This window comes from Callionymus lyra, chromosome 1 (genome assembly GCF_982586985.1).
Source record: "Callionymus lyra chromosome 1, fCalLyr1.hap1.1, whole genome shotgun sequence".
Classification (NCBI taxonomy): Eukaryota; Metazoa; Chordata; class Actinopteri; order Syngnathiformes; family Callionymidae; genus Callionymus; species Callionymus lyra.
In genome coordinates this window covers 32,306,986-32,324,485 of record NC_141818.1, presented here as the reverse complement: position 1 = coordinate 32,324,485, position 17,500 = coordinate 32,306,986, and the positions used below count along the sequence as shown (strand labels likewise).

Below are 17,500 nucleotides of genomic sequence, written 5' to 3'. Positions count from 1 at the left end.
CAGATGTGTGTGTGTGTACATATATACAGATGTGTGTGTATGTGTACATATATACAGATGTGTGTGTGTGTGTACATATATACAGATGTGTGTGTATGTGTACATATATACAGATGTGTGTGTGTGTGTGTGTACATATATACAGATGTGTGTGTATGTGTACATATATACAGATGTGTGTGTGTGTGTGTGTGTGTACATATATACAGATGTGTGTGTATGTGTACATATATACAGATGTGTGTGTATGTGTACATATATACAGACGTGTGTGTGTGTGTACATAAATACAGATGTGTGCGTGTGTGTGTGTGTGTGTACATATGTTCAGAAGTGTATGTGTCTTTACATATATACAGATGTGTGTGTGTGTAAATATATACCGATGTGTGTGTGTGTACATTAAACAGAAGTGTAGGTGTGTGTACATCTATACAGAAGTGTATGTGTGTGTACATATGAACAAAACTGTATATGTGTGTACATATATACAGAAGTGTATGTGTGTGTTCATACATACAGAAGTGTGTGTACATGTATACAGAAGTGTATGTGTGTGTTCATACATACAGAAGTGTGTGTACATGTATACAGAAGTGTATGTGTGTATACAGATATACAGAAGTGTGTGTACATACATACAGAAGTGTGTGTGTTTGAGTGTCACATGTTTGTGTGACTCAGTGGATGAAGAAGATAAATGTTTGCTGACTCATCAACTGGCGAGGGTCATGACATCATGAGGCGTGTGACGGTGTCATGTCTTCCTGGAGGCTCTGAAGTCATGATGCCATCTGTTTGTCACTAAGTGATGACATCACTCAGAGGTCTATCGGGGGGGCAGTGTTTGTTGTCGTGATGGTGACGGAGTGAGTCGGGTCTTGGTAAACTAACTAGTATCGAGTTGGTGGTTGTGTAGTTGTCGTACGAGTGGTCGTAGTAAAGTACTGAGGGTAGTACTCACAGTAACAGTGTTGAGCATGTTTTCAATATTGCCGTCGTAAGTGTGAGACGACGGCTTCTGTCTGGACATCAGACAGGTTGACAAACTAATTCATGTTTGGGAGCAGGAGAGAAGCTATCTTGTTGTCATGGCGACGCTCGTCACTGACAGACCATAATTGGTGCCGCAGCAGCTCATCAGGCAACCTGAGAGACACTGAGTTGTTTCATCTCTGAGAAGTTGTCGTGTTGTTGTTATTTGTGTGTGAAGTTTCTATGTTTTTCTCCGTTTTGTTTTATTGTTGTTGTGCTGCTGTTGTCATTGTGTTGTGACTGTTGATCGGCTGGTTGTGTAGTTATGATTTAGTTGCGTTGTGATTGTGTTATGCTTCTGGTTGTAAATGTATGTTTTGGTTGTGTTGTGACTGTTGATCGGCTGGTTGTGTAGTTATGATTTAGTTATGTTGTGATTGTGTTGTGCTTCTTGTTTTTTGATTGTGTTGTGACTGTTGTATTGATGGTTGTTAAGTTATGATTTATTTGTGTTGTGATCGTGCTTCTGGTTGTTAAGTCATGATTTAGTTGTGTTGTGATTGTGTTGTGCTTCTTGTAGTTAAGTTATGTTTTGGTTGTTTTTTGATTGTGTTGTGACATTTGTACTTCTGTTGTTAAGTTATGCTTTGGTTGCGATTGTGTTGTGACTGTTGTGCTGTTGTTTTGTAGTTATGCTTTTACTGTGTTGCGACTGTTGTGCTTTGGTTGTGTTGTGACTGTTGTGCTGTGGTTGTGTAGTTATTATTTGGTTGTGTTGTGACTGTTGTGCTGTGGTTGTGTAGTTATTATTTGGTTGTGTTGTGACTGTTGTGCTGTGGTTGTGTAGTTATTATTTGGTTGTGTTGTGACTGTCTTGCTGTAGTTGTGTAGTTATGCTTTGGTTGCGTTTTGACTGTTGTGTGGTTGTGTAGTTATTATTTGGTTGTGTTGTGACTGTTGTGAAGTGGTTGTGTAGTTATTATTTGGTTGTGTTGTGACTGTCTTGCTGTAGTTGTGTAGTTATTATTTGGTTGTGTTGTGACTGTCTTGCTGTAGTTGTGTAGTTATTCTTTGGTTGTGTTTTGACTGTTGTGCTTTGGTTGTAATGTAATGCTTTGGTTGTTGGCTTGTTGTCCTGTTGTTGTGATTTAATAGTGAAACCTTGATTTGTGTGTCTGTCCTGTTCCAGTTTCATATGATGTGTGTTTTTGTTGCCACGCTTCCACAACATGATTCACTCTCTTACTCTTTGACGTGTTTGCGACAGGGCACTGAGTTCCTCATGCAGGTTCCAGTCAGGATGTCCACGTTGTCTACGATGACGAAGGGTTTTTCTTCCAGAGTGACGATGGACAAGTGGTTCTCGTCCGCGTCCTCGTCGCCGTGAGAGTTGTATCGAGGCCACACCGGGAACATCAGCGACAGTGTACCGTTCTCCCAACGGCCCATCTGTGACACACACACATGTCAATGACCCACACACACATGTCAGTGACTCACACACATGCTAATAACTAACACACATGTCAATGACTTACACACATGCTAATAACTAACACACATGTCAATGACTTACACACATGCTAATAACTAACACACATGTCAATGACTTACACACATGCTAATAACTATCACACATGTCAATGACTTACACACATGCTAATAACTAACACACATGTCAATGACTTACACACATGCTAATAACTAACACACATGTCAGTGACTCACACACATGCTAATAACTAACACACATGTCAATGACTTACACACATGCTAATAACTAACACACATGTCAATGACTTACACACATGCTAATAACTAACACACATGTCAATGACTTACACACATGCTAATAACTATCACACATGTCAATGACTTACACACATGCTAATAACTAACACACATGTCAATGACTTACACACATGCTAATAACTAACACACACATCAATGACTCACACACATGTCAAAGACTCACACACAAGCCAATAACTAACACACACGTCAATGACTCACACACATGTCAAAGACTTACACGCAAGCCAATAACTAACACACACGTCAATGACTCACACACATGTCAAAGACTCACACACAAGCCAATAACTAACACACACGTCAATGACTCAAACACACGTCAATGACTCACACACACCTCAATGACACACACACACGTCAATGACTCACACACATGCTAATAACTAACACACATGCTAATAACTAACACACATGTCAATGACTCACACACACGTCAATGACTCACACACAAGCCAATAACTAACACACACGTCAATGACTCACACACATGTCAAAGACTAACACACAAGCCAATAACTAACACACACGTCAATGACTCACACACATGTCAAAGACTCACACACAAGCCAATAACTAACACACACGTCAATGACTCAAACACACGTCAATGACTCACACACACCTCAATGACTCACACACACGTCAATGACTCACACACATGCTAATAACTAACACACATGTCAATGACTCACACACACGTCAATGACTCACACACAAGCCAATAACTAACACACACGTCAATGACTCACACACATGTCAAAGACTAACACACAAGCCAATAACTAACACACACGTCAATGACTCACACACATGTCAAAGACTCACACACAAGCCAATAACTAACACACACGTCAATGACTCAAACACACGTCAATGACTCACACACACCTCAATGACTCACACACACGTCAATGACTCACACACATGCTAATAACTAACACACATGTCAGTGACTCAAACACATGCCAATAACTAACACACATGTCAATGACTCACACACATGCTAATAACTAACACACACGTCAATGACTCACACACGTCAATGACTCACACACCAATTTCAATGACTCAAACACACGTCAATGACTCACACACAAGCCAATAACTAACACACATGTCAATGACTCACACACACGTCAATGAATCACACACATGCTAATAACTAACACACATGTGAATGACTTACACACATGCTAATAACTAACACACATGTCAATGACTTACACACATGCTAATAACTAACACACATGTCAATGACTTACACACATGCTAATAACTAACACACACGTCAATGACTCACATACATGTCAATGACTCACACACATGTCAAAGACTCACACACAAGCCAATAACTAACACACACGTCAATGACTCACACACATGTCAAAGACTCACACACAAGCCAATAACTAACACACACGTCAATGACTCAAACACACGTCAATGACTCACACACACCTCAATGACACACACACACGTCAATGACTCACACACATGCTAATAACTAACACACATGCTAATAACTAACACACATGTCAATGACTCACAGACACGTCAATGACTCACACACAAGCCAATAACTAACACACACGTCAATGACTCACACACATGTCAAAGACTTACACACAAGCCAATAACTAACACACACGTCAATGACTCACACACATGTCAAAGACTCACACACAAGCCAATAACTAACACACACGTCAATGACTCAAACACACGTCAATGACTCACACACACCTCAATGACTCACACACACGTCAATGACTCACACACATGCTAATAACTAACACACATGTCAGTGACTCAAACACATGCCAATAACTAACACACACGTCAATGACTCAAACACACGTCAATGACTCACACACACCTCAATGACTCACACACACGTCAATGACTCACACACATGCTAATAACTAACACACATGTCAGTGACTCAAACACATGCCAATAACTAACACACACGTCAATGACTCAAACACACGTCAATGACTCACACACACCTCAATGACTCACACACACGTCAATGACTCACACACATGCTAATAACTAACACACATGTCAGTGACTCAAACACATGCCAATAACTAACACACATGTCAATGACTCACACACATGCTAATAACTAACACACACGTCAATGACTCACACACGTCAATGACTCACAAACATGCTAATAACTAACACACACGTCAATGACTCACACACCAATTTCAATGACTCACACACACGTCAATGACTCACACACAAGCCAATAACTAACACACATGTTAATGACTCACACACACGTCAATGACTCACACACACGTCAATGACTCACACACCAGCAATGACTCACACACATGCTAATAACTAACACACACGTCAATGACTCACACATCAATTTCAATGACTCACACACACGTCAATGACTCACACACATGCTAATAACTAACACACACGTCGATGACTCACACACCAATTTCAAAGACTTACACACATGTCAATGACCCACATCCAATTGTCAATGACTCACACCGAAATGACGACTCAAACACAAGTTAATGACTCACACACATGTAAATAACTCACACACACTTCAATGACCAACACACGTATACCAATGACTCATATAGAAATGACAATGACTCATACACATGTAAATAACTCACACACAAGTCAATGACTCACACACATGTCATTAACTCACACACATGTCAATGACTCACACACAAATGTCACTGACTCACGCAGAAATGACAATGACTCACACACAAATGTCACTGACTCACACAGAAATGACAATGACTCACACACAAATGTCACTGACTCACACAGAAATGTCACTGACTCACACAGAAATGACAATGACTCACACACAAATGCAAATGACTCATACATAAATGTCTATGATTCACACACATGTCAATGACTCACACATAAATGCCAATGACTCATAAACACATAGCAATGACTCACACATGTCAATGACTCACACACACACATACAGTGTCACGCATCAGTTTTAAACACAACTATCAGTGTCTCAATGACACACACACACTTACACAACATCAAACACAAGCTCATTACCTTCTCCCAATTCCTCTCGCTGTTCAGAACAATCACCACCAATTTTGGGTTGGCCTGGTAACCGTCCGGCGTGAACGAAAGGTCACGACCCTCATTCCACACGTGCATCATGTGTCTGCGGACACGCAATTAAAACAAGTCTGTGTCACTTGTTTGTGTCTGACATGTGTGTTCTGGTGTCCTAGGTCAGAACTTCTCTTTTGGGGCGAAATGTCGTTTCCTTAATCTTTTGTCGTCACGGTGATGCATTACATATATGACTCATGTACCACAGATATAAGAGCAGCAGAGCAACACTGACCTTAACACGCTGACCTTTACTGACTCACACTGACCTTTACAGACTCACACTGACCTTTACAGACTCACACTGACCTTTACAAACTAACACTGTCCTTCACAAACTTACACTGACCTTAAAAGACTGACCTTTACAGACTGACCTTTACAGACTCATACTTTCCTTTACAAACTGACCTTTACAGACTCATACTGACGTTTACAAACTTACACTGACCTTTACTCACTGACCTTTACAGACTCACACTGACGTTTACAAACTTACACTGACCTTTACTCACTGACCTTTACAGACTCACACTGACCTTCACTCACTGACCTTCACAGACTTACACCGACCTTTATAAACTTACACTGACCTTTACAGACTTTCACCAACCTTTACAAACTCACACTGACCTCTACACACTGACCTTTACAAACTCACACTGACTTTTACAAACTCACACTGACCTCTACACACTGACCTTTACAAACTCACACTGACTTTTACAAACTCACACTGACCTCTACACACTGACCTTTACACAATGACCTTTATAAACTCCCAATGACCTTCACAGACTCACACGGACATCTGCACATTGACCTTTGCAGACTCACACTGACATCTGCATAATGACCTTTACAGACTCACATAGGCCCCTAGACAATGCCCTCTAGAGACTCACACTGACCTTCACACACTGACCTTCACAGACTCACATTGACCTCTACACACTGACCTTCACAGACTCACATTGACCTCTACACACCGACCTTTACAGACTCACACTGACCTGCGGAGAGCACTGGGGGGCAGCTTGCCCGGGCTGCGGTCTGAGGGTGTGCTGTAGCAGCTACTCTGAGCTTCAGGCAGCTCGCCCTTCTCTCGCAACATGGCGGTGGCGGCTGTTGCGATGATGCCCACACCGTCCCGGACCCGCGACTCCAGTGGATACTCCCAGTCGTCATAGGACACAGAGATCATCCCGAGAGGAAACACCTGCGGGGACACACCTGAGAGTCACCTGACCTGATCACTTCCTGTTTAAACCACCTGACACGTAAACCGCTGACTCAGCCATGACCGACGACCTGGTCCGAGACAGACAAGACTCGGACAGGATTCATTTGGCTCAGACCTGACTGACGAGAGCTCTAGTACCTCCGGGGTGAAATCCGGGTTCCCAGTAGTCAGACTAGACACGATCCATATGTACCCGGCACCGATCAGACCCAGTGAGCGAGCCTCCTCCATTATGTACCTGTGGAGTACACAAGAGTGAGCTCAGGTCATACACTCACGCATACACATCAACTCACAAATTGACAAGACACACAAACTCACATGGCCTCGTCCTTTGAGCAGTACAGCAGGATGACTGGACTCTGGATCCTCTTCAGGGCGATGTGAGATTTAGAATTCGGGTCGCCATCTACCGCGTCCAAAGTGACGACACTCTGCAGGTCCCAGCGCACAAAACTACACAAACAAGACAGTTGAGATTGTGTGTGTGTGTGTGTGTGTGAGAGAGAGTGTCTCCGTTTGTCTACCTGTGGTCAACGGTGACCTTCAGCGTGGTGATGAAGTCCTGGTATCCTGGGAACTTGGAGGTGACGATGGAGAAGATGTGCCAGTCGTACTCCTCCATGATGGAGAGCATCAGCAGAGCTTCCTGTTGAAGAGCCGCACCGAACTGGAAGAACGTGGACTTCTCGTCCTGGTGGAGAGACAGTGAGGTCGTGAAGGTCACTACGTAGCAACAGAAGTCGAGAACAACATTTCACTTGTGTTGACCAGTCAACAAGAATAATAAATGGCATATATGTAGAGACAGTCATATTCTTAGGAGAGTAAGACATGATGTTGAGAGTGAGACATGATGTTGAGAGTGAGACATGATGTTCAGATTGAGACAAGATGTTGAGAGTGAGAAATGATGTTGACAGTGAGATAAGATGTCAAGAGTGAGACATGATGTTGAGAGTGAGACAAGATGTTGAGAGTGAGACATTGACTGAGAGTGAGCCATGATGGTAAAAGTGAAATACCAATGTTTGAGAGTGAGACATGATTTTGAGAGTGACATAACTGTGAGAGTTAAATATGATGGTCAGAGTAAGATATGGTGTTGAGAGTGAGACATTGACTGAGAGTGAGCCATGAGGTTAAAAGTGAAATACCAATGTTTGAGAGTGAGACATGACGGTGAGAATGAGACATGATGGTAAGAGTGACACCTGATGTTGTGAGAGAGACATGATGTAGTGAGTGAGACATGATGGTGAGAGTGACACCTGATGTTGTGAGTGAGACATGATGGTGAGAGTGAGACATGATGGTGAGAATGAGACATGATGGTAAGAGTGACACCTGATGTTGTGAGAGAGACATGATGTAGTGAGTGAGACATGATGGTGAGAGTGAGACATGATGGTGAGAATGAGACATGATGGTGAGAGTGAGACAAGATGGTGAGAGTGAGACATAATGGTGAGAGACATGATGGTGAGAGTGAGACATGCTGGTGAGAGTGAGACAAGATGGTGAGAGTGAGACATGATGGTGAGAGTGAGACATGATGGTGAAAGTGAGACATGATGGTGAGAGTGAGACAAGATGGTGAGAGTGAGACATGATGGTGAGAGTGAGACATAATGGTGAGAGACATGATGGTGAGAGTGAGACATGCTGGTGAGAGTGAGACAAGATGGTGAGAGTGAGACATGATGGTGAGAGTGAGACATGATGGTGAAAGTGAGACATGATGGTGAGAGTGAGACAAGATGGTGAGAGTGAGACATGATGGTGAGAGTGAGACATGATGGTGAGAGTGAGACATGATGGTGAAAGTGAGACATGATGGTGAGAGTGAGACAAGATGGTGAGAGTGAGACATGATGGTGAGAGTGAGACATGATGGTGAGAGTGAGACATGATGTTGAGAGTGGGGCACAAGGTTAAGAGCCTGAAAGGATTTTACAAGTGAAACACCACAGTTCGAGAGTGAGACATGTTGTTGAAAGTGAGACGTTACGTTGGATTTAGACACAATTGTGGAAGTAAAACGTGTGATTTTGAGAGAGAAACACATGATGGTGAAAGTAAGATACGGTGTTGAGAGTGAGATCCAGATCCAGTGAGAGCCAGATGATGGTTAGAGTGAAATACCAGGGTTTGAGAGAAAGAGTGGATATTGAGAGTGAAATAAGAGAGTGAGACGCCCGGTGCCGGGAGAGACAAACAGAGAATGAAAAACATCAGCTCTGCTCACACATACTTATATGCACTAACACACACACACACACACACACACACACACACACACACTGAGGCCACGCTGTGATTTCAATTTGTGTCACAAGACCCAGAACAGCAGAAGAAAGAATGAAATTGTACTTCAGATCGACAGATTCAATTCCCCCTCAGAGTGTTTGTGTGTGTGTCGTACAAAGCTGTAGTACGAGTGCAGCAACAGGAGTGTCTTCACAACAGATGAGGGAGAAATAACTCAGTGAGCCATTCTTGTGACTCAGTGCGACTCGTTCAAAGGGACTCGGTCCGACTGATTGTTGACAGACTGGAGGGGTCGGAGGTCGCCACAGCTGCCCGAGTTACGTTGAGTCTCCCCGACGCGGAGATGTCCAACACCTCAGATCAACAGCATCGTTGTTGAGTCAACAAGGCACCGGGGTCACGAGGTCACGAGGGAACAACAGGGGAAATAATAAAACACTTATCGCAAGAGGACAAGATGAGACCCTAAGTACAGAAGGGATTATAGTGTAGTTGAGGAGGAAGGAGGAGAGGTCGGACGAGTAAGGAAAGAGATGAAAATAAAGGAGAGAAATGAGAAAAGAGAATTAGGATTGTGGCAGAGGGGAAGAATAAAAAAAGAAATAGGAAAATACAAGAAAGACATAAAAGAGGAACTTGTTTCACTTCAACAGTTAGTATCTAGACGTTGATCAAGACCAAACTTAGTAGGAAAACTGTAAGAGTTGCTGAAACAGTCTCTTCAAAAGGTCAGGGGTCAACTTAAATTCAATTGGCCAGACAACAACATTGGAACAAACTCTGGAGCGCCAGTTAGAAACGAGACGAAGCGACGACATATATGACGATATATACAAGGAAGACGCGATAGAAAATGTGTCCGTTGCGTCATTCATCTTTCATCACCATTTTATCAATTCAAGCCAGTTTTCCCAGTGTTTTCACAAAAATCCACGCTTCGGTACCAGTTTTGTACAAACACAAAAAATTACAGCTTATTACAGCCATGTCGGTACAGGTCACACAGGTCGATCGCTGACCCCAAAACCAATGTTTCAGGTATCCCTTGTGTTGACTCTGGTCAAGGTGAACAACCTCTCTGGCTTCAAATACATAAAGAGCGGTGGGATACGAGCCTTCGGGTCACCTTGACCCTGAGATAACACCGGGGATTGCTGAGCTTTTTTTTTTTTTTAAATAAAACTTTATTTGTCGTTTTCCCTTCACATTATCTGTTGGGTGACACCGACAGAAAGCACAGGCAGCTACAAAAGAGTCAAAGAAGTTCATGATAAATTTGATGATAAAATTCCAATTAAGTAAAGAAAAGTTAAATAAAATAAAAAAAGTTGAATATTGTTGAGTTTCTGTGCATAGATCAAGTTCCATCTACACTTTACATGACATTATTTGCGCATTCTTTGTACGGAAATGTTCTCTACTTTTAATTTGACTTGTCATCGCCACCGTTTCAACAACAATCTAAACAATAACAACAATAATACTATACTATAGAATTTGTTATTTATCTGCACACTAATGAGACAAATGTTTGTCTTTATAAACAAGGCTGCTCACCATTTTGATTTGCAGTGGTTGTAGGTCCGGTTGTTTATTTGCACGTTCCTTAGAAAACAGATGTCACCATCACCACGTGTTGATTTAATAAAGTTGTGTTTAAATGTACATGATGTTTATTCATAGTAGATAAATGGTACAGAAGTATCAAAAAAGGTACTAATATTGGTAACCACTGCTGATATTTTAAAAGCATGAGCACACAGTTCCAAATTAAAGTAGGCAGTGTCTGTAGTATGTTTGGACAGTTATTCTCTGTCGTATATTGCGATATAAAAATAATACCATCATATCGCCCGACCTTGATCCGAACAATAGGCTTCTACGACTCCAGGTTTGGACGGGAAGGAAGCTCGATCCCAGCAGCCGAGGAAAGAAAATGGTCTTTTTATATAATTGGGTTCAACGGAGCTGAGAGGGCAGGAACGAGATTCAATGTCTTTTTTTTTCTCAGATTCCAAAGAAGTATTTCTGTATTGTGTTGTGAAACGTGTATCTGCGGACCAGATAGTGAGTCAGAAATGAAGCTGCTCGACACAGACATGCTGCTCCACCACTTCAGCTTCCCACCATTATCTTCACTGGCAACAGGGGAGAAAAAAAACATGAACTCGACCAGCAACCAAAATCAAAGAGATGTTTCACCCGTCAAAGGTTTCGCTTCCTCCGTCAACATTTGGCTTCTCGTGTTGAGCCGCCAGCTGAACGTATGGCAACAGGACGAGGGGCTTCCCTAACCGTGGAGAGAAGCCGTCACAGGTTTTTTTGGGGGTTTTTGTGTCGCCATGGTAACAGTAATGACCGGTTTACATGCTAACCAGCTGCCCATGAACGGAACGCACGTTTTGACATGTGTTACGAGTGGATGCACCTCACGGGTCGGACCACACGGACGTCTGGGAATCAATTGTTGGAATAGTATCGGATCCGACCAGTCCGACCTTTTCATTTGCTTCCTGTTCACCGTGTATCGAGTCGTCGCTGACACTTGGACGGACCTCGTGAGAGAACGTAAAGAAAGACAAGGAGCGGAAAAGAAAGAAGAGGAGAGATAAGGGAAGGAATGAAAGGAGAGGGTTGTACGGAAAGGAAGGCGAAGGAGATGGATATAAAAGTGCAACAAAAAAAAGTGAGGGATGAGGGATGCAGGGGGGTTAAGACCATGACAAAATGAAGGTAAAAGAGAGAAGCAGGGGGAAGGAGGGAAGAGAGCGACATGGAAGGAGGGGAGACGGACTAAAAGGTGCGAGTGAACGAAAGGAAAGAAAATACTAGAGCGAGAGAAGAGCAGCAGGATGGATGGTGTGGAGGGAGGTAAGGAGGGAGCTCCAGGAAATGGCAGCAGACCACAGAAAATCAGAGAACGATTAGAGAGAGAGAGAGAGAGTGAGAGAGAGAGAGAGTGGAAGGACGGAGAGCGAGGGATGAGAGCGTGGACGAGTGAAGCGATCGCAGCTGAATTATAAAAGACGAAAGAGAAGCGACGACACAGACCTGCATCTTCTCCTCCAGTCACACACGTCCAGCAAGAAGCTCACGTATGAATAATGGAGCGGATACACACACACACACACGCACACACACACACACGCACACGCACACTTATGACATCTTTACATCAATTATACAAATACAGTGAACTTGTGTCATTCTTATCCGCCCACATTCCTGCAGCACATGTGCAAATGCAAAGAACCCCAAAACCTCCACACACACACACACACACACACACACACACACACACACACACACACACACACACACACACACACACACACACACACACACACACACACACACACACACACACACACACACACACACACACACACACACACAGTCACTAAATAAATCACCAACTAAACTACAACGCTCCTCCACTTAGTCTGCACCCAGACACCTGTCACTTCACGTCAACCTTAATTTTGTTTGTGACCCAGTAAATGTTTCTGTGTGTGTGTGTGTGTGTGTGTGTGTGTGTGTGAGTGAAAGATTGCTGTATTTGTGTGTGTTTTATGTGGTGTTTGTATGTGTGATTATGTGTGTTTGTGTTGTTTTTACTGTTCGTAAGTGTGTGTAAGCAGCAATTGATTTGACTTAAACACAGACTTAATAATACTGACACCAACACTGATGATACTGTCGTGTTCCCTCATTACTCTCTTCATCTTCTCTCGCTTCTCTTTTTCGTGTTCCCTAACTTCTCTTGTTGATGTTACCTCACTTGTCTTCTTCTTGTTCCCTCACTCCTATACTTCATGTTCCCTTACTTCTTTCTTCACGTCTCACGTCTCACGTCTCTCTTCACCTTGTCTAACTTCGACGTTACCCCACTTCTCTTTTCAGGTTCCCTATCCTCTCTTCTTTATATTCCCTCTCTTCTCTCCATCTTGTTCCTTATAACTCTCCTTCGTGTTTTTCTCTTTCTAATCTCATGTTCCCTCATATCTTTGTGTTCCCTCTTTTAACTTTTCATGTTCCCATTTCTTATCTCTTCATGGTCCCTCTTTTCTCTCCATTGTGTTACCTTTCTCCTCTCCTCTATGTTCCCTCTCTTCTCTCATAAATGTTTCCTCTCTTCTCTCATCATGTTCCCTCTCTTCTCTTCTCTCCTCCATGTTCCCTATCTTCTCTCCTCCATGTTCCCTCACTTCTCTCCTCCATGTTCCCTCCCCTCTCTCCTCCACGTTCCCTCTCTCATCTCCTCCGCATTCCATCTCTCCTCTCCTCCATGTTCCCTCTCTCCTCTCCTCCATGTTCCCTCTCTCCTCTCCTCCATGTTCCCTCCCTTCTCTCCTCCATGTTCCCTCTCTTCTCTCCTCCATGTTCCCTCTCTTCTCTCCTCCATGTTCCCTCTCTTCTCTCCTCCACGTTCCCTCACTTCTCTCCTCCATGTTCCCTCCCTTCTCTCCTCCACGTTCCCTCTCTCATCTCCTCCGCATTCCATCTCTCCTCTCCTCCATGTTCCCTCTCCCCTCTCCTCCATGTTCCCTCTCTCCTCTCCTCCATGTTCCCTATCTTCTCGCCTCCATGTTCCCTCACTTCTCTCCTCCATGTTCCCTCCCTTCTCTGCTCCATGTTCCCTATCTTCTCTCCTCCATGTTCCCTCTCTTCTCTTCTCCACGTTCCCTCTCTTCTCACCTCCATGTTCCCTCTCTTCTCTCCTCCACATTCCCTCTCTTCTCTCCTCCACGTTCCCTCTCTTCTCTCCTCCATGTTCCCTCTCTCCTCTATGTTCCCTCTCTCCTCTCTTCTATGTCTCCTCTCATCATGTTCCCTCTCTTCTCTTCTCTCCTCCATGTTCCCTATCTTCTCTCCTCCATGTTCCCTCACTTCTCTCCTCCATGTTCCCTCCCCTCTCTCCTCCACGTTCCCTCTCTCATCTCCTCCGCATTCCATCTCTCCTCTCCTCCATGTTCCCTCTCTCCTCTCCTCCATGTTCCCTCTCTCCTCTCCTCCATGTTCCCTCCCTTCTCTCCTCCATGTTCCCTCTCTTCTCTCCTCCATGTTCCCTCTCTTCTCTCCTCCATGTTCCCTTTCTTCTCTCCTCCATGTTCCCTCTCTTCTCTCCTCCACGTTCCCTCACTTCTCTCCTCCATGTTCCCTCCCTTCTCTCCTCCACGTTCCCTCTCTCATCTCCTCCGCATTCCATCTCTCCTCTCCTCCATGTTCCCTCTCTCCTCTCCTCCATGTTCCCTATCTTCTCGCCTCCATGTTCCCTCACTTCTCTCCTCCATGTTCCCTCCCTTCTCTGCTCCATGTTCCCTATCTTCTCTCCTCCATGTTCCCTCTCTTCTCTTCTCCACGTTCCCTCTCTTCTCACCTCCATGTTCCCTCTCTCCTCTCCTCCACATTCCCTCTCTTCTTTGCTTGTGACTCGTCTCACCTCCACCTTGGCTCTTCAGCTCTGATAAAAGGTGCAGGAACATAGCGAAGGAACTCTGTCTCCTCCTCAGCATGACTTCATCAGCTCAAGAGTTCAAACCTTCCGGGACGATCACGGAACACGTCGAGACGGCGTCAGCAGCAACTTGTCAACAATTAGCAGCAGCCGCCGAGTCGCAAGAGCCGATAATGGACGGACAAGTGAGACAACAGAAGCAGCTCTGCTCCCCTGAGCGCTGCAGAACATCTTCCTCCAAACCACGGCCGTGTTCCTCACTAAACTTTAATGTACGATTCCCCCCTGGACGCCCCGAGTTTGTCTCCTTCTGTCTGTCGACAACTTATGCCGTCGATGGACGCCAGGTAAGAACAAGTTTGTTCAATAAACAAACCCTTTGCCAATTCCTTGTCGAGGTCGGGCCGTGGTTGCTGGAGGGCACCGCGGCAGTGTGGAGGAGGCTCGTCACGGCGCAGCAGTGATCTACCGCCGTCACGAAGGTTTCTCGTACGTCGTGGTCCCACCCACGCGTGTCACAGCGATCAATGCTACGATCGATGCTCGTTCCTCATCCGCTCATCTTCACCTCCTCGTTCAAGAGGCGTGTCCTCGCGATCAGAATCATCAAGACCATCCCAGAGTCCAGACCTGACACCCTCATGAGGACCCTCCAGAACACAGTCAGGGCAGACTTGGACCAGGTCCTGGTGTGCCCTTAGTCCTGCAGAAGCTCTGGACTGAAGCTGTTGCTCCACCAAAGAAATATTTTTCCCTGAGCTGAACCCCTGAAGCATCCAGAACATGTATGGAGTACGCATGTGTGTGTGTGTGTGTGTGTGATTGTGTGTGTGTGATTGTGTGTGTGCACGCGTGTGTGAGTTAAAAAAGTAATAAATCTCCGCCTCTCCTTTCGCCCTAATCTCTTCCGAGCAGGTGTTGAGGTTCAACTCGGCCTTGAGCCGCATCTTGACATGTGAATGAACACACACACATAAACACACACTCGTACACGGATACAACTATTCACATGCACACCCTCTCCCACTGACACACAAACTCACTTACACACACACACAAAAACACCCTCTTACCAACACACACACACAAACATATACTGTCATGTGACACAAACAAAATAACTCTCTCTTTCCAACACACAAACACTCACTAACACACACAATAACACACACAAACAGACACATACTTCTGACTCTGTGTCTCACACACCTACTCTCACTGAGACACACACTACGCACGCACATACTGTACTCACACACAAACAAACATGCACACACATACACGCACATGAATTCAAATTCACACACAAACACACATACATGAACACAATCACACAGACCCAAACGGACAGAGATGTGGCAGGTTTGTAGGTGAGTCACATGACTCGGACTCTTCTGATGACAGGAGTGACTCAAGTCTGCAGATGGATGGAGACATGTTTGCTGGACCTCATTGAAGAGTCAAACAAGTTCCTTTGTTTAACTTGACGGACAAGATGCATGAGGGTTTCCGAGTGCAACTGAATCCATCTGACGGCTCCACCTTGGAGCGTGAACATGACGAGCAGTACGAGACAAGCAGACGGTCGGCAAGTGACAGGTGATCCAGACATGCTGGTTTCCTCAGAACCGCACAAGATACAAGTGTGGACCTCACTCACGTCGGTCCTCTGTAGAAATAGAGAGTAATAAGTAAGTAATTATTTGTAAAGCGCCTTTTTTTCAAACCAGACATAGAGACAAACACAGCAGCCCCAAGAAAGTTAAGAAAAAGCACAAATAAAAATGTCTTAAGATGTTTCTTGAAGGAGTCAGTAGATCATCAAACACAGAGAGAGGAAGATCGTTCTAAAGCTTAGGAGCAACAGACTGGAAGGATTTCTCTCCTCTGGTCCGGAAGCGTGTTCAGGAACCATCAGTAGATTCTGATCCATAGACCTCAGAGCCCGAGCTGGGGTACAAGTCTGGATCAGATCACTGATGGAAGGTCTGACCATGAATAGATCTGAAAGTAAGAACCAGAATTTTAAGATTGATCCTGAAAGAAACTGGCAGCCAGTAAAGAGTTTTAAGGAACAGGGAAACGTGAGTTCTTCTACTAGAGTGGTTCAGAATTCTCGCTGCTGAGTTTTGTATGAACTGCAAGCGAGACACTCCTCCTTGTTTAGACATGAAAACAAACTGTTACAGTCTAAACGAGAAGACACAAACACATGTGTTGTGATACCATTTTCCTATGTTTAGAGATTTTCCTCAGTTGAAGGAAAGTTCTGGACAGTTTTCTGAAGTGTTGAACTAGAGACCTGTCTTTGTCAAATACAACACCCAGGTTTATCTGGCTCAGTTTGACAGACTGGCAGTCACACAAGTACTGACTCAACCCTGGAATTTAGTCATCAGGCGCAATAATCGTTAAACCTTTGGGGCTCAGTTATATAAATGTCATCAATGAGCTGGATGTCATCAACAAAAATGTCGTAAGAAATATCAGGAAATCTCTGAATGATTTTACACGAGGGAATCAAAACATCACAAATAATAAAGGACCCAGAGCAGAACCTTGAGGTACCTCACACAAGAGATCCGCTGATTCAG

The 17,500-nt window shown here is 44.2% G+C and overlaps 1 protein-coding gene across 1 annotated transcript in view; it reads right to left on the bottom strand.

Annotated features, from left to right (window-relative positions):
- Positions 1–17,500, bottom strand: part of LOC148089055 (glutamate receptor ionotropic, NMDA 2A-like) — a 77,598-nt gene that overhangs the window by 18,612 nt on the left and 41,486 nt on the right. The window contains exons 5-10 of the mRNA XM_087802520.1: positions 7,705–7,871; positions 7,499–7,633; positions 7,316–7,415; positions 6,948–7,153; positions 5,869–5,983; positions 2,222–2,424 (exon numbers count right to left, since the gene is read on the bottom strand). Of these exons, the coding sequence (XP_087658646.1) occupies positions 2,222–2,424; positions 5,869–5,983; positions 6,948–7,153; positions 7,316–7,415; positions 7,499–7,633; positions 7,705–7,871 (926 nt within the window). The remainder of the gene's footprint in view (positions 1–2,221; positions 2,425–5,868; positions 5,984–6,947; positions 7,154–7,315; positions 7,416–7,498; positions 7,634–7,704; positions 7,872–17,500) is intronic.